At 39.8% G+C, this 20,828-nt stretch overlaps 1 protein-coding gene across 2 annotated transcripts; it reads left to right on the forward strand.

The window, feature by feature from the left end:
* The first annotated feature begins 724 nt into the window (after positions 1-724).
* Positions 725-18,972, forward strand: LOC116252536 (bifunctional purple acid phosphatase 26-like). 2 transcript variants are annotated; one of them, XM_031626873.2, is made up of 12 exons: positions 725-888; positions 2,267-2,462; positions 2,884-3,084; positions 3,660-3,771; positions 13,249-13,472; positions 13,923-14,061; positions 15,462-15,682; positions 16,924-17,045; positions 17,167-17,328; positions 17,633-17,743; positions 18,534-18,626; positions 18,712-18,972. In XM_031626873.2, the coding sequence occupies exons 2-10, from the start codon at positions 2,286-2,288 to the stop codon at positions 17,706-17,708; spliced, it is 1,434 nt and encodes a 477-aa protein (XP_031482733.1). In that variant the 5' UTR covers positions 725-888; positions 2,267-2,285; the 3' UTR covers positions 17,709-17,743; positions 18,534-18,626; positions 18,712-18,972. The 2 variants fall into 2 exon arrangements, with proteins under 2 accessions (XP_031482733.1, XP_031482734.1); XM_031626874.2 differs by lacking the exon at positions 725-888 and adding an exon at positions 897-1,015.
* Positions 18,973-20,828: the final 1,856 nt, after the last annotated feature.

A 20,828-nucleotide genomic window follows, 5' to 3' on the forward strand; every position in this document is an offset into this window, starting at 1 on the left:
GAAAATGCCAATACAGGGCAGGTGCAAATGTTTGATTTCGGATCTGATTCAGTCTCGAAAACACAGATCCGACATTTTACACTGCTGTACGAGTGGGTAGGCCGGTTCGACTCAGTTTTTTATGAAAAAGTATTTTTAATAAATAAACGTATTTAATTTTTGTATTAATTAAAACTAAATAGCATGTAGTATAAGTATCTTTTTAGAATCATGTAGCATTTTATTATTTAAAAAATAACAAACTTAATATTTCACAAACAAAAACATATAATTAGTTGATAATTTCAATTGACATATTCACAAACAAGAACATATAATTAGTCGATAATTTCAATTAACATATGGTTGAGGGTAAGCTTGGGTATCTAGTTGGGTACCTGACAACTTGGGTTCGAGTCTGGACCCTGCCGAGTGGACTCAACTAAGCTCCACTTATAAGATTGGTTTAATATTATTTTATATATATATATTATTTTAATATAATTAATTAGATTTATATATTATTTTATATTAAAATATATATTTTTAATTTTAATTGGATCGAATCGGGTCAAAGTTTTCAATGTCGGGTTGAACCCAAGCTCGGGTTGCGTGTCGAGCTAGCAAGAGGCCTGGTTCCTGGGCAGGCTGACCCGGTCCGAATGTTCGGAGTCATTGCGATCCGAACCCGAACCGGCCCAATGAAAGGGAAGCCGCCGGTATCTGACATGGCGGGGCCCGGCAGCATCGTGATCGCGTGCCGTTTGTTTCGCACACCCGCCATTTTCCCTTCCTCTGGTGTTGTCGTTACGTCTCGTGGACTCTATCCCTGTCCTGCTTATTTCGGATCCGTCGATCCCTTTCCCTTCTCCTCCCTCGCTTCCTGCCCACTGCGAGCTGCACCATAAGGTTCTCTCTCTCTCTCTCTCTCTGTAGGCGTCTTGCTTGTGGGAATCAAATGTTACTGCAGATTGTCTTCTTTGCTGTTTCTTAAGTGGCGGTGTTGAGTTAAACCTTCGTTACAAAGGATTTGCAAGTGAGCCTTTGATGCCCGATAAGTTGTTTTTCTTGATTAAATTGACGGTTGGTCTTCTAGCTGCTTTGCGTGGCTAAAAATAGTGGGTGATCTGTTTCTGAGCTCTCATGCTTCTGGCAGTCAGCCTATAGCTTGGGCAGTTCCCGAAATCGAAGATTTATTTGCAGCTTGTCGAGAAAATTCCAGTGGCCGAGTTGGGTGTTTCTCTGTTTCGCAGATTTCCGTGGATGATGATTAGATGACACGCGGTCGGGCACGAAACTTCATGTAGATTTGCTAAATTATGTTGATTGGGAATTCGTGCAAAATCTTCGTCTTTTTCTGGAAAATTACGCTCTAATTCAAGGTGCTCCGTTTGATCAGTTAGAGGACGGAGGCAAAACGTTGCATCTCTAAGCTTTTTCTTACTGAATGTAGCTAATTTTAAGCTCAACTCACCAGATTCATGGGTTTAGAATCACTTAATTTTACCTCAGCCATTTGGGCAATTTTCGTGCTGATCACACCTATCTTGGTTTGATGGTTTCGCCCGTCAAGATGCTTTTATGCTTTGGCTGTTCCGCATTAGGATTCCTAGATATACAATTTCTCGTGCTATCTACTTTAGAATATGGTATCTTCCATATTGCTTTCTATACAGAACTCGTGCAAAACAATGAAGACTAAAATATAGGATAGCATGTCATGTGCGATTATAACAACCTTTTTGTTGTGGCCTTTTTTACTTTTTATTTTTATGTTTTTTTTTTCTGTTAATGCGGGATTCGTCTTTTCAAGTCGTACTGTGAGCGAAGTGAGATTATTATATGTTTGTTGCTATAGTAAGCACGGTTTTTCCAATTTGATTGTTAGCAATACATGAACTTGAGATGTGGGTTTTTATGTTTACTACATGATTAGCTTGTTTAAAAGGTCATAATCATTGAGTGTGATCATGAATAAGCATCTCAAGACTCAAAGCATGTATTCATTGTTTAATCTAGAAGTTCTTATGTCAAACCCTTGTTTTCCTAATTGTGAAGTTTATGTTTTGGTTTGCTGCGTAGGGTACTCCTGTATATTGTTTCTATTCAAATGGCTTTGGTTATGGTTGCAGTTGCTGGTGCTTTCTTTGGGTGATTCTTTTAGTGAAACTTTTAATCTTCATGTTTATATCCTACTATCTTCTTTGTATAGATTACTAACAAGCATGTTATGATATAAGCTCAGGGGAAATAATTTGATTTTCTTCTGACGTCATATTGATTTCAGGAACCAGGGCAGGGGCATAATGAGAAACAGCATCTTGGGAACGATATTGTTGATACTTTTTTATCTCTGGAATCATGCGTACACTACCAAGGCAGGGATAACTAGTGGTTTCACCCGTTCTGAATGGCCATCAACTGATATCCCACTTGACAACGAGGTTTTTGCTATTCCAAAAGGATATAATGCACCCCAGCAGGTTATTCTTGTCTACTTAACTCTATAATTTATGGAATTTTTTGCTTTAAAATTCTCTAGATTATACAGATTGACCTTTGCTTTTTAGAAAATAAGAGTGGTAGATCTGTTAATCACCACGTTATCTGGCTCTACTAATCTTTTGTTTGTTGGTTTGGACATTGCAATATCTGAGGATTTCAGCTTTAAAACTGAAAAAGCCCTATAGGTGATCAATCTGTTGTATCAGACGCTTGAATGCTACTCTATATATTTGCTTTTGCAGGTCCTAAGATGAAGACCAGGTTATTCTTTAATTCACTAGGCTTTCACTCTTTTTTTTTTTCCATGATGAACTTAACTGGTTGTGAGTGTGATGCTTTGCTTCCAAAGTCATCACAAGAAACAAGTTTACACTTAGGGCTAAGGATGATGTATTGCAGGTGCATATTACTCAAGGTGATTATGATGGAAGGGCTGTCATTATTTCGTGGGTAACTCCCAATGAACCTGGTTCTAGTAAAGTTTTCTATGGGAAATCTGAGCACGAGTACAATCATCATGCTGAGGGAACATTTACAAACTACACCTTCTACAATTACAAATCTGGGTATATCCACCACTGCACGGTTAATGATCTTGAGGTTAGCATTTAGTGGCATGCCTTTTCTTCCACTATCAGCTTTTGCGGCATAATACCATCATTTGTTTAGAACAGTTTGCAGAATACATTACTTTAATACATGTTCAGCAATTGGGCTTCAATTTACTGTCCTTGTAATAAAAGAATCTTTTGAACAATGAGATTCTGTTTGCTCCCCCACCCAAAAAAAAAAAAAGGGACACATCAAGATAGTTAAGCAGTTATGGTCAGTCTATCTTAACTGTCAGATGCCATGATCATTCCAGAAAAATGGCTGGGAGTACAATTCTTGTGCATGATGATGAATGGCTTCTAAAGTTGTTGAAGAAAGAATGGTTAAGCTGCACTCCCTGTTTGGTCTGCCCATTCTTAACAATTTGTGCTTTACTATGTTAATGTGGTAGGTTTACCTCCATAATGGGGTTTAATTTCCTCCTTGTGGATAATAATCTGATGATAGCCAGCTATGCTTTTGTTAGCAACTTTGTTTTTTTTCTTTTTGTTCATCCATTTGCTGATAAAAAATCTTGAAATCTCTCTAGGATGATAGTTTTATGTTATGAGTTGATATTTCAGTATGATACCAAGTACTACTACAAGATTGGTGAAGACGAATCTGCTCGCGAGTTTTGGTTCCACACACCACACAAGATTGATCCAAATGCTTCTTATACCTTTGGTATTATTGGTGAGTTATTGTGAATAGTATTTTAATGGAAACTTTATTGGAGAAAGCATGCCCTTTTCTTTCTTTTTTATAAAAGCTTGTGCTGAAAAAGAAGCTAAAAGTGAATATTGTTTATGTGCCCTTTTCTACCTGTTAAATCAGCTTTCCGGTAACATAATCGCATGTATGTATTGTTTTTAGTTTATGATATTTATGCCGTGATGTTCATAATGAGCCTGCAAATTTATTGTTATTCTATGATGTTTATTGCTTAACCATTATACTCCTGCCAAACAAATTTGTCGTTATTGTTTAAAATAACTTGTGTCTCTAGCTACATAGGGTATCCTTCTCTTTTAGAAGCAATAGATCTGTTGATTTTTTTGAATAAGTGAAAACAGAAAGAACTTATTAGCCTGTGATAATTTCTGCTAATATATGCTAGTTATGATCTTATTGTCATTTGAATCTGCATATGTTCGAATAGGTTAGCTTCCTTTTCATGTTGGCCTGTTTCCTTCTTGCAGACTCCTACATGTACTTGTATAAGCCTATCTATATTTAAACATATGAAATGAATTTCCTAAGAATCAAATTTTGGATCTTATTTGTTGACATAAAAAGTATTATTTTTAAGAAGCATCATGCTTGTGTGCATTGTGCGGCATTGATTTCTTTAGCAATTCAAGGTCATGCTTCTGTCAAAGTATATGGGTCATACTACATGTACTAGTTAAAGGTCACTGTTATCCATTTTTATTCACTTATTCTGCACATCCTTTAGTTATATCCCAGCCATAGTCCCTTTATGTGCAGTTTAGACTTTTACTATCCTGTCTAGTTCTTAAGTTAGGTTTGCACACCATTTATTGTATCTTTTCTTGTTCTGAGCAGTGTGGTGTCATGAGCTGCAACTCTTGTACCGTAATGCAGAATGAAATAAGAGCAGTTTTCCTCATCGTCTATGTTTGATTTTGTAGTATTTGAACAGCTTCTATGTTAGAATCACGTGATTCACAACTCATTTTCTACTAAATAATTCCTGTAGAATATGGTATTTGATTGCAAAAGGTAGAAAAAAGGGGAAGAAAACAGATTTTTACTCATTCATTTTTGGACCTTCATGTGCACATATACGTGTACATGTTTGTGGTGGAAAACCTAGTGCTGAGCAGGACACTTGGTGGTTGTGGTAGAAACTCATTAGTCCATGCCCCTTTTGGCGAGGTCCCATTTTGATCCTGGCAAAATTGGCCCATTGGGTCCCTTTTAGATAGCTCATAATCTTCCTGGTAGGATCTCTATTAATGTGCACTTGTCCTTGTTTTATTCTTTCACTGATGGTTTCTCCATCATGTTGTGATGAGCGAGATCCGAGATTAACATGTTTCCAATGAATTTGAAAGAAACTTTTCTTGTTGATTATATATTATAATCTTCTCATCTGGAGGTACTGTTAGTGACTCTACCTTGAAAGATGACTCTTAATTGACCTCTGGTTTTCTGCAGTAAACCTTTTTTGGTGCTTTGACAGCTATTTAGTTTTGACCACTGGTTACTTGGTTCTTGCTAACATTTTTGTGCTTTTACTTCTTTTAGTGTTGAACACTTGTCATCTGGTTCTTGGGGTAATTCAGGCAACTTCCATATCTTCTTGCAGTATATGGTGCCAAAAAATGGCCTTTTGACTGAAAATGTTGGCTTTGATGTCTTTAAATCAGATGATGGACACAAAATGAATCATGCATCTCATGTTTTCTAATAGCTTTATTTTATATCTAAAACAGGTAGATCTTGTTGTGAAGTAATCATCCCAGTCTGCAAATTATTCAATATGTGATTCACCTGTGGTGCTGTGAGAAACAGTTAATCTGATGGTACATATAATCAATGAAATACGTCAAGGAAGGGTAACTAACTTGGGCGAAATCCCATAATCCACAAGCTATTGGACATAACTTGAACCTATCTTCCTTTCTCCTTTTGAATAAATTATGATCTTATACATAATCTCATATTGTTCGCCTCCTTTTCTTGTAATATGCATCATTGCTTCTCATTTTTACTTAGTGTTGTATTGGGAACATTTGATCTAGTCCAAAACTGACTTAGGTGTTCAGTTTGGCGGTCCTAACCTGCCTCATAGTTGGTTTTGTTTTTTTTTTTAGATGTTGTAAACCAGGTGTTACGATCCATGTATGGATCAGAATATGATGCATCGAGTACCAGTATCTGTTTTATTTGAGTTCATTAGGATTAAACTAAGCCAATATGGATCTGCTTCAGTAAGAGTCGGTCTAGTCCGGACCCGTCGTTGCTTTGTACTTAGGCTTTAGTTTTGCCCTAATTAAGCATGATTTGAAGTTGCTTTTCCTTTCTCCCGTTCCCTCTTCTCTACTTTTCCCTCCCTCGCACCTCTTGTTAGCCGGCGGCTAACAATGGTATCAGAGCCCAATATGGCGGTGTCGCCGCCGCTGTCGACGTCCGATGATCAAGACGCACCATCTTTCAATAACGCCACCTTGGCCGCGGTAGAAGCGCACCGTGCCTGGACGGAGGAGACGATCATCGAGGTTAATCGGCGTCTGCAAAACATGGAACACTCCCAGGTCGAGGCCGAAAATCGCCTGCATGCTGCGATCGCGGCAGGCTTTTGGGATTTGCTTCAACAGCCTGCCATGCGTCCCTCAATTCCGGCGTCTGTCGCCCTAGGCAGTCCTCCGCTGGGAGATCATCCGACCAGCAACCGCTCGCCGTCGCATGCGGCCCCTGGTCTGTTCCTTTCGCCCAGCGCCGTCGACGTTGTTCAGGAACCGCCGGCTCCAGCGCTCAGCGCAGTGCCTTTCTTTCCGTCGCCACCTAGCGGATCCGGCATTGCCTTTGGCTCCTTCGACGCGCCCCTACCCACCAGTAGTGCTCTGCCCACCGCTACACCACTCTTCCACCCTGTCGGTATGATTGCAGGGGAAAATCCCGGGCGGGGCATCACGAGATCTGAATTTCCTGTGGGATTTTTTCTGAATTCCGCTGGTCTTTACTCTTCTACCAGTACCAACGGGAGTACAAATTCGATGCGCTTCAAAGCCGCTAAGAGTGACTTCCCTCGATTCAGTGGAGAAGACCTACATAGTTGGATATTCAAAGCAGAGCAATTCTTCGAGTGCCATGGGATTTGGAAACAATGAAGGTGGCTCACGCTGCCATGAATTTCGACGGGGCAGCCATTCGTTGGTACCGCTGGCTAGTGGCGCAACACGGACACCCAGATTGGAGGTCCTTAATCACAGCCATGGCAGCGTGCTTTGGGCCTTCAGCTTCGCAGCTGGCCACAGACGCCTTGATTGGTGCCTTTGTTGGGGTACTCTAGGAGGAGATCCGTATTGAAGTGCAGGGCATGCGACCCATCAACTTGCATGATTGTTGTTGCGACAACTCATATGGTGGAAGAGAAGCATCATCGATATCAGGGCCTCGGGCGGGGGCTGACCGTGGCTCGTCCTCAAGGGGCAGCCGCCATGAGCACGGAAGCGCCACCAGCCAGGGCCAACATGGGCAAACCAGCGAGCCGCCCTATTATTCGCCGCCTTACTCCAAAACAGATACGCTAAAAACGGCGTCAAAATATTTGCTTCCACTGTGACCAACCATGGACGCCAGGCCACGCCTGTAGGCGACTCCACATGTACCTAGTAGAGGAAGAAGGTGATGACACCCCTGAGGAGACACTCGGCGAGCAGGAGCAAGGCGACGAGGAGCTCGCTCAATCGCCCGAAATATCTCTCCATGCTCTATCGGGACACGAAGTACCACAGGCACAGTTGATGCGCGTCAAGGGTCGGCTCCGAGGTCGAAAGGTCAGTGTACTAGTGGATACCGGGTACACGCATAACTTCATTTGTGAGAAATCGGCTAGAGGCCTGGGGTGTACAACAGACCACCAACTGGCGTTTGATGTGGTCGTGGGAGATAGGAGTACACTAAAATGTAAAGGGCGGTGCACTTACGAGAAGCTGGAAATCCAGGGCCATGGGTTTTCAGTGCAGTTGTATACACTAGCCATGGCCGAGGTAGACCTAGTCCTAGGCATCCACTGGTTGAAAGGGCTAGGTGAGGTTGTATGAGACTTCGTTAACATGAAAATGCACTTTACACAACCATATGGGAGGCGCCTAACCCTGTCGGCTACTCCAAGACAACCAGTCCATGAGACAGCCACATCCAAGATCCTACATGGGGCAGCTGCTTCGTACATGCTATTCATGACCAGAACCGTGACAGAAGAGAGGCCGACCCCCACCCTCACAGGTGCACGACTGCCTGCCCTGCTAGAGGAATTTTTAGATGTGTTCGATGTTCCACATGGATTACCTCCTCCACACGCCTATGACCACCACATAGAGCTTCAATCGGGGTCAGAAGTAGTGAAGAGGAGACCATACAGGTATAACCTGACTCAACGTGATGCCCTAACTCGACTGGTGCAGGAAATGTTAGAGCAGGGAATTATTCAGCCCAGTCGCAGCCCTTTTGCATCTCCCTCCCTCCTTGTTTGCAAGAAGGATGGCAACTGGTGGTTTTGTGTAGACTACTGCGCCTCAAATGCTATAATGGTGAAGGATCGCTACCCAATCCCTATCGTGGAAGACCTCCTTCATGCACTCAAGGGTGCAACCCTGTTTTCCAAATTGGATCTTCACGCTGGATATCACCAGATAAGGATTGCGTCACAGGATGTTCCTAAAACAACATTTCTAACACCGGATGGGCATTATGAGTTCCGCGTGATGTCGTTCGGCCTCACGAACGCCCCTGCGACGTTCCAATCTCTCATGAACGATATCTTCCGACCGCATCTGCACAGGTTCGTACTGGTCTTCTTTGATGACATCCTTGTCTTTAGTGCAGATGAGGAGGCACATTTAAATCACCTGCCGGTGGTGTTATCTACTCTGAGACAACACTCCCTCCATGCCAAGCTCTCCAAGTGTTCATTCGGAATGAGTCAAGTCACATACCTGGGCCATGTGATTGGCAAAGGGCAGCATGAAGATGGAAGAGGATAAAGAACGGGCAGTGCGCAATTGGGCCACTCCACAGTCGGTTAGGGAGCTACGTGGCTTCCTAGGGTTGGCTGGGTACTACCGTAAGTTCGTGCGAAACTTCGGAAGTATTACAATGCCCCTGTGACACATCTCACAAAAAAGGATCAGTTTAAGTGGACAGACCAAGTCGAGGAAGCATTTGCCAAGCTCAAAGAGGCTATCACGTCGGTGCCAGTCCTACGCATGCCCGACTTCGCTATGCAGTTTGAAGTGGAGACAGACACATCCGACATAGGGGTGGGCGCAGTTTTGAGCCAAGACCGACACCCAGTAGTGTTTTTCAGTTGCGCCATGGGATCCACCTTCAGCAGCAAATCGGCCTACGAGCGCGAACTCATTGCTATGGTACTGGCAGTTCTCAGATGGCGACATTATTTGTTGGGCAAGAAATTTGTTGTCCTTACGGACCACCACAGTTTGCGTTATTGTCTACAACAGAAAACATTGATACCCACAGTGCAGCGTTGGGTAATGAAACTGCTCAGCTTTGATTTTGAGATTCAACATCGCAGCGGGAAAGAAAATCCGGCAACCGATGGACTATCTCAACAGGTGCAGGAAGGGGAAGGGATTCTGGACCTTGTCGGCCATTTAGTGTGATATTTGGGCAGACATCCAGCAAGCTCACCAGTCAGCAGCATCGATGCAAAGGATACGAGCCGAATTAATACGGGATCCTACGAGACGATATGGTTATGAGTGGCGCCCTCCTTATCTCTACTTCCGCAGTCGGGTATTTATTCCGCCCGAGACAGCCATGCTAGGTATTTTGATCTCACATTTTCACGACTCGAAGAGCGCATGTCATGAAGGAGTAGAAGGGACATACAGGCGCTTAAGGGTCAGATTTTTTTGGCTGGAGATGAAGCGCCCGGTGTGGGATCATTTGCGGCAATGTGAAGTATGTCAACGCAATAAGTATGAGACCACACGACCCGTTGGGTTCTTACAGCCACTTCCTGTTCCAGAGCAAATTTGGAAAGACATATCCATGAACTTCATCGAGGGATTACCCCGCTCTCATGGTAAATCTGTCATATTGGTGGTGGTAGACAGACTTTCGAAATATGCACACTTCATAGCTCTTGCACACCCCTTTTCAACCAAAACAGTAGCTCAGATTTTTCAAGAGCAAGTAGGGCGACACGGTATGCCACGTTCCATTGTAAGTGACCGTGACTCGGTATTACTTAGTGCTTTTTGGTAGGAGTATTTCAAACTACAGGGGACAGCTTAAGATGAGTACCGTGTATCATCCACAAACAGATGGACAGACGGAGGTAGTAAACCGAAGCCTTGAGACTTATTTGAGGTGTTTCGCTAGAGTGCGCCGCAAAACCTGGGTCAACTATTTATCATGGGTGGAGTTTGCTTATAATACAAGTTGGCATACATCCACGAACACCACCCCCTTTTGAGGTTGTTTATGGGCGACCTCCTCCCACTATTCGCAGATATCAGTTGGGAACAACACAGGATGAGTTTGTAGATACACAGCTGAGGTGCCGCGATGTGATTCTTAAAGATCTAGAGGAACACCTGGTAGCAGCACAGAATCGCATGGTGATACAATATAGCTATCGTCATCAAGCACTTCGATTCCAAGAAGAGGAATGGGTTTTCATAAGGTGGCCTCCCCAACGGCTGCTAGGGATGCGCGGGGCAGGTCAAAGTAAGTTGCTTTCGAGGTATGTTGGTCCTTATAAAATTTTAAAAAGGATCGGCACTCTTGCCTATGAACTGCAGCTACCATCGGGCAACACCATACATCCAGTCTTTCATGTATCCAAACTAAAAGCATGCCTCAAGCCACCGACAGAAGGAGAAGTAACAGCAGTACCCGCCTTAGTGAACCCCACCGGCATACAACCCCTACGTCGAGTAGGAGTGCGACGACTCAAAGTGGACGGAAAGTGGAAATTACAGTGGCTGATTCAATGGCTCACCGAGGAGGAGCTACCAGCTTCATGGGAAGATTCAGATGACATACAAAGGCGATTTCCATCCTTCACACCTTGAGGACAAGGTGTTCTTGGAAGGGGGGAGTATTTGTTACGATCCATGTATGGATCAGAATATGATGGATTGAGTACCAGTACCTGTTTTATTTCAGTTCATTAGGATTAGACTAAGCCAATATGGATCTGCTTCAGTAAGAGTTGGTCCAGTCCAGACCCGTCGTTGCTTTGTACTTAAGCTTTAGTTTTGCCCTAATTAAGCATGATTTGAAGTTGCTTTTCCTCTCTCCCGTTCCCTCTTCTCTTTTTTTCCCTCCCTTGCACGTCTTGTTAGCCAGCGACTAACACCAGGACAACTGGTAGAATGGTGAACAAACTTAGCTTCAGAATTAGTACAGGCCTAGGTAGTGGCCCTCCAAAAAGGTCTACCTGGGCCAAAGACAGCATAAGAAAGGAAAAAGGATGAAGAAGAAGATGAAGATGAAGAGAAAGGAGGAAAAGGAAAACAAGAAGGGAAAAAGGCAGAAGAAGAAAAGTGAAAGAGAGTAAAAGTATAAGAAAAAGAAAATGGAAGAAAAAAATTTATAACATTTTTTGACTTTATGTGCTTAGGTGGTCTAGCCTAATCGAAAAGGTGGAAAACCTAGGGTCTAGGGGCACCTAAGCACTTTTTTGGCTAATAAGCTAACAAGTATATATACGTCTAAAGATTTATGAAAATCGTCAACATAAGACTTTCTTAAGTTCTATCATATATATAGGGCTGTTACAGTTTACACCCTTAAAGGCACAGGGTTTATGCACATATGGGACTTCAGGTTTGAGTACTGAACTTGGTTTTGATACTAAGTGTAGTGACTTGGTTCAAAGTTGATTTAAGTGTCTGGTTCATATCTCAAACTGTGTTGTATTTGACTTTGGTTCATACCTAAAAGGCCACTAAGCAGGCCAACTAGTGGTATATCAAACAAGTATACAGACCCCTGAAGATTTCTAAAACTCTTTGATACAGAACTAGTCTGAAAATATTCTATAGAGTACTATTCTCTATTCTATCATATACAGGTTATTACAATTTACTCCCTTTAAGGCTCATGTGTTCATGCGTGTAGGACCTTAGGTCTGAGTGTGGGATTTGACTCTGATACCAATTGTAACAACTTTATCTGAAACTAACATAGCTGCTTGGTCTAGCAGATCCTAACCTGCCCCATAGCTAACTTTCTTCTATACCAGAAAAGGCTATGAATTAGGCCGTTGGTAATTGGGGACCACAATTTATAGATGCCTCATCTTTTCTCTAGATGTTCAATATATGATTTGAATCAGCCATCTCCACCTGTTGGGACGTCACAATCCAGCTCCTGCTTGATGCACATGCACCCTGCATGTGGGGTCCTAGGTCCAAGTGTTGAACTTCACTCTAATGTTAATTGTAGTAACCCAATGTGAAACTGGTCTTAGTGCCTGGTTTAATTAATCCCAACCTACCTCAGTTGACTTGAGTTCACATCCCAAAAGGCTACCAACCAAGAAAGCTGGTCGTATGGCAAATAGGTTTGGGAACCCCTGATCAAAGCATCCAAGAGTGTAAGCATTTTTTTCCTCTTCATGATATGTGCATAAGATTTTTTTTGTCAAAATCCCGGTGAATCAGCAGACTAGTTTGATTGGTCAGTGAGTTGACTATTGACTGACAGCAAGTAGGTGGTCAAACTAGTCAAATAAGTCAGCCTACTGTTTGGTCAACTAACTAACCCTCACTATAAACATATATGTGCATTCATTATGTAGGTATAGGTATGCTTCTGTTTTTGTTTCTATATAAACATATGCATTTATTTATTTGTAGTCAATTGACTCGGACCAAGTCGGACCAACAAGTCATGACTAGTCCCAATTAATCTTTTTAAGGTCTTGATTGACCTATGCCCGACTTACATTTTGGCAACTCAAGTGACAATCCTTCAGCATTTTAAAACTACACTAGGTGTTGACAAGAAACTGACGTGTATCAGTTCCTCTACCATTGCAAGGCTGATAGTTCTTCCAATACTAAAAAATTCTGAGAAACCATTTCCTTAAAATTACTAAATGTTAAAAGTTTATCAAAAGCAATCTTCAAGAACCTAAAATCCCAAGTAATAAAACACTTACAAAACAGTCACATAAACCAGCCAGGTCACCCATAAATGGAGCTGTTGGATTGAGCTTGGACAACAATGTTTTTTATTACAACCTTATAAAGTCCAGAAATGTTAATTGAGTCCTTTCTTTAACAATTATAATGACAAACAGGTTTAGTACATGAATTCCTAATACATTTGATTCACAGTTTCATTCTCCTGTTTTGCATGCAGCTTCCTTTTTTACTCAATTGTAATTGTTCAAGGAATAAATTTTGTTGCATGAATTACACTAATCTTACTATTTTGCAGGTGACTTGGGCCAAACATTTAATTCTCTCTCCACACTAGAGCATTACATGCAGAGCGGTGGGCAGACAGTTTTATTTGTTGGAGATCTTTCATATGCTGACAATTATAAATATGACAATGGTATCCGCTGGGACTCATGGGGGCGTTTTATTGAGCGGAGTGTTGCTTATCAGCCATGGATATGGACAGTTGGGAACCACGAAATTGAGTACAAGCCTGATCTGGTAAGAAGAATGCAGAATTGCTAATGCTTATATCATGATTAGAAGAAGTGGTCTTGCACAAACATTCCCTCTCAATGCATGCTACTATCTTCCATATCACATCAAGGCCTTTAAATTTTCCTTTCTTTTTTCTTTTGCATCAAGTAAATTCTATGGTTTTCCCCAACAGTTCAACCATGTTGCATTGTGGGGAGACCAATAATGTTACAGTTGGGTTTAAATTGACTATATCTGTCCAGTCATTTTGCATAAAGTGCACTTGATTGAATTCCTCAAATAAGGACACAACCTTATAAGCATTAAAAAATCGTGACAAGCTGTGCTATTGTAAAGCAGGTAATTACCCCTTGCAAAAATGTCGGAGTTATTTTTTAAGTATTCATATACTTCTTGTTCAACAGTGACCTTTGCAATGTTGAAAGTGTTTGATGTAGTTTGTCGTCATTGCAGGGAGAAGTCACTCCTTTCAAACCTTACCAACATCGTTATCTTACACCTTACATGGCATCAAAGAGTAGTTCTTCTCTTTGGTATGCAGTGAGGCGTGCATCTGCTCATATCATTGTGCTATCTAGCTATTCTCCCTTTGGTATGATAATCTTTTTTCTTGTTATCTCTGTCCTTCCCGGGGTTCTGCCAAGTATATTAATCCAGTTTTATATCAGAGACCAGATCCATTTATTGTTGTTAGGTTCTGTTTACTCAATGTGTTGATCTTTAGTAAATCAGTTCTTGATTCAGATTTAGATACACTTGGGTTTTAGGACCAGAATTTGGTCCATTGATATTTGGATCTGGTGGAATGGGTTTAACTTTGTCCTTCTCATAACATGCTAAGATGGATTGGTCGAGTGCTTTCTTACCTAGGTGTGAATTGTATATTACCATTAGAACTTGGGTAGAATCTGATATTCTCTATATATTTTGAGATCTGGACTGAAGATGAGAAACGCTATACCTCTATATCATGGTATGGCTCACAGCCCACTTGAACTCTTTACATGCTTGCATCAGCAACAGATGCAACATTATGGTAGTGTTTGGTTTAATATATGAGAATCTATCTCCTTATAAGTGAGAGATTCCCATTAAAATGTTTATATGTTACCACTAATATTAATATACTCATTTAAATAGTGTACACATAAATATATGCATGGTACCATGCTTTATATGTATATACTTATTTATATAATTGTTATGTTCTATCATATACATAAATTCAAAATTTGCACTATCTGATATGGATGGCTGTCTGGCTCGTGGGCATTTTTCACAAATCCAACCTCATAGATGAGGTCGAATTGTACAAATCTATATGCCTGTAAAAAATCAACGAAATCCAATGTGTGGATGTGATCTTATGACTCCCTTTTTGGAGAATATAAAGATTTTATTTTGATTCCTTACGAAGAGTGATCCACACATCCATTTTAGATGTTTCTTTTGAGGCTGATAGACTTCAATATTTTGCATTCATCTGTATGTTGAATTTCAAAAAGCCAGTTGGAAAATGGTTGAACTGGCGGAATGCTGGTGGACTGCCGATAAAAAATTTGAACATACATATATATAATAGTTACAGGCACACATATATATAACATATCCTATGTTGTCTTTTGTACTTGGTTCCTTTTTTTGTATTTTTTTGTTTCAGTTTTGGTCAATTCTTTGTAAGGAATTGCATGATTATGTCATATCCTCTTTAGCGTTTCTATATGGTTTTATTTCTTTATTTCTAATTACTTATATGCTCATGGTATTCACAAAGTATTCCACTTGATTTTTTATTGTTGTCAAACAAAAAGAGGGTTTTTTGCTGAATATACGTGGTTAGTTATGGATTGACTTTTTAATTAGCACTTCTCTTGTCTTTTGCTATTGCTACTTAATTGGCATACATGAAGCAGTATAACATTATTATAAATGCTTATTTTCCTTGTCTAATGACTTGATTGTTCACCTAACTAAGGATATTCTTTTTGACAGTGAAGTACACACCTCAATGGCAATGGTTGAAAGGTGAACTGCAAAATGTGGATAGGGAAATGACTCCCTGGCTTATTGTTCTCATGCATGCGCCTTTATACAACAGCAATGATGCACATTACATGGAGGGTGAAAGCATGCGCGTGGTTTTTGAGAAATGGTTTGTCAAGTACAAAGTTGACCTTGTATTTGCAGGTCACGTACATGCATATGAGAGATCGGTATGTGTCAAATCTTTCGTTAGTTTCTGAAATGAGGTCATATGCCTTTTTTTTTATTATTTATGATTCATAGAAAGTGGCATCTCATTTCATCACGATGCTGATTAGCTTCTTTCTTTTCATGCTAATGTCTATTTCATTCTGTGGGAAATCAATTTTATGGTACAAATGCTTATGACCTCCCCCTTTGTGCCTCACAGTAATGATTCATCTGGTTTCATGACGTTTACAACAACGATGCTGTCCACAGATCATTTTCTTTTGTGGATTGTATTTTGCTTGATTGTCTTAGGCTTCTATCCATGGCTGTCTTAAGTATTATTTTTTTTTATTTAAGTTCTACAAAAGGTGGAACGGAATAAATCAGTCGAAGTGTAATGATAACACAGCTATAATCCTTGGTATGTTCTAGTTCAGTTCTCCACCTTAACAACAGAAAAAATGACTGATCAAATTCTATTGAGTCTGACTCATAGTGATCATTTATCAAAGAATGACTCTGGTTATCAAATGATTGAACAACCAGGATCACTATTCATGATGATCATCAAAGTAGACTCTCCAGACTGCAGTAGTTGCAAATGCATAAGCCACAATACTCATAATCCTCTAAAATTGAGAAAATTTGAAAAAGAAAAAGAAATTTAGATAAACAATAGCAGCATTTTTTTCTCCTCAGTGAATTATGGCTTTGTGTATCTTTCACTAATATTGTAATATGGAGTTTATAGTTGACAATCTACCTTTGTATTGATCTAGAATATATAATAATTATCAGCAGTATGATTATCTTAACATGCTCCTTCGTGCTCAAACAACATGTAATGATGCTGTTTCAAGCTACACCTGTTCTCGGTACCTTGGAACAACTGATGTCCTTGCTGCACCAAATTATTTGGAATAAGGATTTGTTTGACTCCTGCCTTGTTGAACAAAGTGACCTACAGCAGAAACTCATAGTAGCTATTTGTACATTGTCACACCTGCTTTTGTGATTACACTGTAAATTTTTTTATTTCTAGAATACGAAATGAGGTTTTATAGTTTGTCCTAAATGCTTTTTGATGCATCACATGTATAAGTTTTTGATGGATGTACCTGAAGTGATTCCTTTTCCTGTCGAGCAAGTCCAGTGTTTTTTGCAGTGCTTGGTTTCTTTTTTAATGTGACAATTGCGTGTGGCACTTATTTAAATGGTTGTTCCATGTATATTGAAAGAATAAAAAATGTGACTTTTGCAGTATCGTATTTCCAATATAAACTACAATGTAACAAGTGGGCAACGTTATCCTGTACCAAATAAATCTGCTCCTGTATACATAACTGTTGGAGATGGAGGAAATCAGGAAGGGCTTGCTGGAAAGTAAGTTATGAATGAAACAGTATTCAGTATGATCTTCAGTCCATTTTCCTTTACATGTATGGTTTCTAATATTTCAACTTCTGTAGAGATTTTAATTTTTGTGCCATGGTCCTATCTGTAGGTTTCTATACCCACAGCCAGACTATTCTGCTTTTAGGGAGGCCAGCTATGGCCATTCAACGTTGGAGATAAGGAATAGAACACATGCATTTTACCATTGGAATCGCAATGATGATGGACAACGTGTGGCTACAGACTCTGTTGTATTTTACAACCAGTACTGGTGAGTGGAAGGCATGTTTTTGGTCGGTACCTGGTTCTGTTGTGGTTAAAGACATCTCTATCCATGGACAAAAATCCAATAATCTAAGACCCACAATTTTTCTGCTTGGAATTTGGGGCCTTTGGCAAGTGTTATCCAGGTTACATCTGTTCTTGGTGGAGGTTACAGTCCAATCAAACTGAAAGTCTCACTGCAAATTCCTAAGTCGATGATAATTTTAAAGTTTATAATTTGAATAGTTAGCTTTTCTTGTTTTATAACTTTTATTTTGTGTTAATTTTATAACAAATTGAATGTCATTCAGGTCAAGCAATCAGAGAAGAAGAAGATTGAAGAAACACCATCGCAAGACTATTGGGGAACTTATCTCTATGTTATGATACGGTCAATTCACATGGCACCTTGGCATACTCAGGTTGCTCCTATGGCTTTGTAAAGAGTTCCAAAGACTGATTCTGAAATTGCAGTCGTGTATGTCTGGTTTGATCTGGTGCTGGTGCTGCTCTGACACGCACCCCAACCACGTCCTTTCTTATGCAAGTTCAAAATATTTTCCTTTTTTTTTCTTTTAATAAAAGTAAAAAGAAAGGACAGATAAGCTAAGAAACAAGCTAAAATTATATATATTATGAATACATACATTTGTGTGTGTGTGTGTGTGTATATATATATATATATATATAATATACACCTTCGCTGCACTCTCGCACCCAAATTTTTTGGGATACGTCGCACCAGCACCCACACTTCGCACTCATGTGGCATAGGTCCTTGGGATTAAGAACTCTGCTTGTATATGATTTTGTTTTTTATTCTGTTACAAATTGGAGAGCACCAACATGATCCGTTCAATGGGTTAAGCTGATGACAGGAGGCCCTTCATCTTTATCTAAATATCAGTAGTTGACAGTATCCAAGGGTGATGAACACTGACCCGTGTTGTAAATTGTGTTAGTTGATGTGCATTAGTCGACCAGAGTTGATGCAAAAGGAAAAAAAAAATGAAAATTAATTTTTTTAACTTAGAAATACAAAACGAACTGAAAAGTAGTACCAAAAAAATCAAGAAGATTACCATTCCTATGAAGAATCAATGATGTTTCAGTTAAGAAGAAATCTCTGTAGGAATCGGTTTCTTACAAAAGCTACATGTTATTCTCAACTGAAAGTTCAACTATTCATTAGTGTGTATTATCTTCTTGCAGGTTGCTTGAAATCATCTCTTCGAAACGACAGAATTCTCCGATAAAAATGAAATATTTGTTACTTCTCAGTGAAAGCAACCTCCTATGCACAGAGTAAGTGAAAACCTTTCCTTTTCCCAATGGAAGATCAATTTGTTACATACAAATCTGTCCTCAAATTTTATTTTTCTTCTCAAAGGCATTGGAGCTGTCAGCTTCCTCTCCACGTTCTAAGAGTATCCAAGGCTTGGTGGTAGGGACCTTTTTTTTTTTTTTAAGTTGAAAATATCGTGTTGCATTGTACGACACAACCATTTTCAAGGGTGTATTGTATCGCTTTTGCTAAAAGTTACATTAAGTAAATACTGATGGTATGCTCTGTTACATACAGTACTGGGTTGAGCTGTATCTTTGACAAATTTTAGGAAGGTGTTGAATTATAATTTGCCTTTTCCTGGTAGCACGTCAATCTTTTAAGTTCTTCTTCCCTGGTCCGGCTCGCTAATGATGATAGTTAGGCTAGTGTTTTTTGTATAGGTGTCATTAGCTTAGATGGTCTTTCTAGTCATAGTGGTGAACCAAACACTTCAATGAACTGCTGGAACTGTACAAGATGAACAGATTGAACCTGCTGCCCGAAATACTAAGACCCAGAGACACAGGTATCTAACTTCACACTGCCCCAATTCTAGTCAAAGCAAAGTCCTTGGGACTGCCGAAAATGCACCAGAGTCACTAATATTCATCTTTGTCACGGTAGAGGCCAGTAGAAGATTTTCTTTTGTGCATTCTGCTAAGCAGTAAGCAGAGGAGGGCCAGTTCTCAGCTTGTCTTTGCAGATTAGTTATATCGGTTAGCAAGCCGGCAGAATTCCTGTGGACGACAGAAAATTGTTGGCACCATTTCTGAAGATGTATTTCCACTTTTCAATTACCAAAAGAGCTTGTTTAGTGTGGTCAGACGGTTCAAGTATCTGAAGGGCATCACTAAGATGGCATTCAACTGTGCAACCACTGGATACTAAACGGATGAAAGTGAACAGATGTTCCCATGGCTTCTTAACGGAAAAACGATTTAGAATTAGAGGTTTGTGATGAATGAATTTGAAAACATCAGCAGTAGAGAGAGAGCTGAAACGAACTTAATTAACGGAGCCAATGTACAAAGATACACCAGCTCCCAATGAGTGTTGAGAGGGGAACAACAAACCTTAAAACAGAAATTAAGTAGAAACAATGGAAGGTAGAAACAAATACATCAAATCCTGAAGGTGGCTAGCTCTCTGATGAGAGAGACCTCACTCCAAACCGTGGATGCAATGGCCGAATGATTGCATGTTGCATTCCTAAAAAGAATGTCATTCCTGATAGTCCAAAACCACAAAAATACAAACAGTCAGATCTTCCAAAGCAGCCTCCACCATTAGATATACTAATATGCTTTGGACCAAGTAATAAATTTCTAGCAAGGACCGAGATGATATTATTGGTGCTGAAGTTCTCCATGTAGCAAGAAAGACATGATGAACCTTGTTGTAGTACCAAAACAAGTGAAGAGGGGATTCTTTATATAGGGCCAAAAGGCCCCCTAGCCCATGAAAAGCTAGGTTTAACCCCACCATGGCCTACAAATGGATCTAAATAATTTTGAAAGGTCTAATAAAACAATAGACAATGGTTTCAGAATCTCTCTTTCAAGCACACCTCTGCTCCTCCAAAAACTTGTGAAAGTTCATAACTGGTAGTGTTAAATAAATCGAAATTGTGAGCAGAAGCCATCAAAACAGTAAAACTTACCAAAGTTAGTGATTATCCATGTAATCCTGTGAATTAACAGAGGACAAGCTTTTAGGTTCAAACTTTCAAATTGGTTTACTCTTCAAGTCTTCATTAAAGAAAAGGAGGTGGTTGTCCGTCAGCTCGATCGGGAAGCAAATCGCATTCGTAGAAGCACCTTTTGGATTTGGACCTTCAGGGTAGTGCTAATCATAGTTCGCATATGAAGGCTTCTCTTGAATAAATCAATGATTTATTCAACATAATCACAAGAACCCATTATTTTTTTTTCAAAAACCCGATAAAAACGTCAAAAACAATGAAAACAAAAAACTCAACTTTTTCTCTTTTTTTAAAAAACCTCCAAAGTGATTTTTTCGTGTTCTTTTCAGGTTCTTTTTTTAAAAGCACTTACGCTAAATTATTTATGTTCCTTTCTACCATTACTGAAACCTCATTTTTATCATTTTATCAAGTTATTTTTTCATATTTTCTTGTTAACTTTTCATTTATTTTACTTTCCTATTCTTTATTATTTTTT

The sequence above is a fragment of the Nymphaea colorata genome, chromosome 4 (genome assembly GCF_008831285.2).
Source record: "Nymphaea colorata isolate Beijing-Zhang1983 chromosome 4, ASM883128v2, whole genome shotgun sequence".
Classification (NCBI taxonomy): Eukaryota; Viridiplantae; Streptophyta; class Magnoliopsida; order Nymphaeales; family Nymphaeaceae; genus Nymphaea; species Nymphaea colorata.

Bases quoted from the DNA above. Each gene is read 5' to 3' on its own strand.
- LOC116252536 (XM_031626873.2), top strand. From the start codon at position 2,286: ATGAGAAACAGCATCTTGGGAACGATATTGTTGATACTTTTTTATCTC. The intron at 14,062-15,461 runs GTATGATAATCT...TCTTTTTGACAG, and splicing joins ATCTAGCTATTCTCCCTTTG to TGAAGTACACACCTCAATGG. The intron at 17,329-17,632 runs GTGAGTGGAAGG...AATGTCATTCAG, and splicing joins GTATTTTACAACCAGTACTG to GTCAAGCAATCAGAGAAGAA.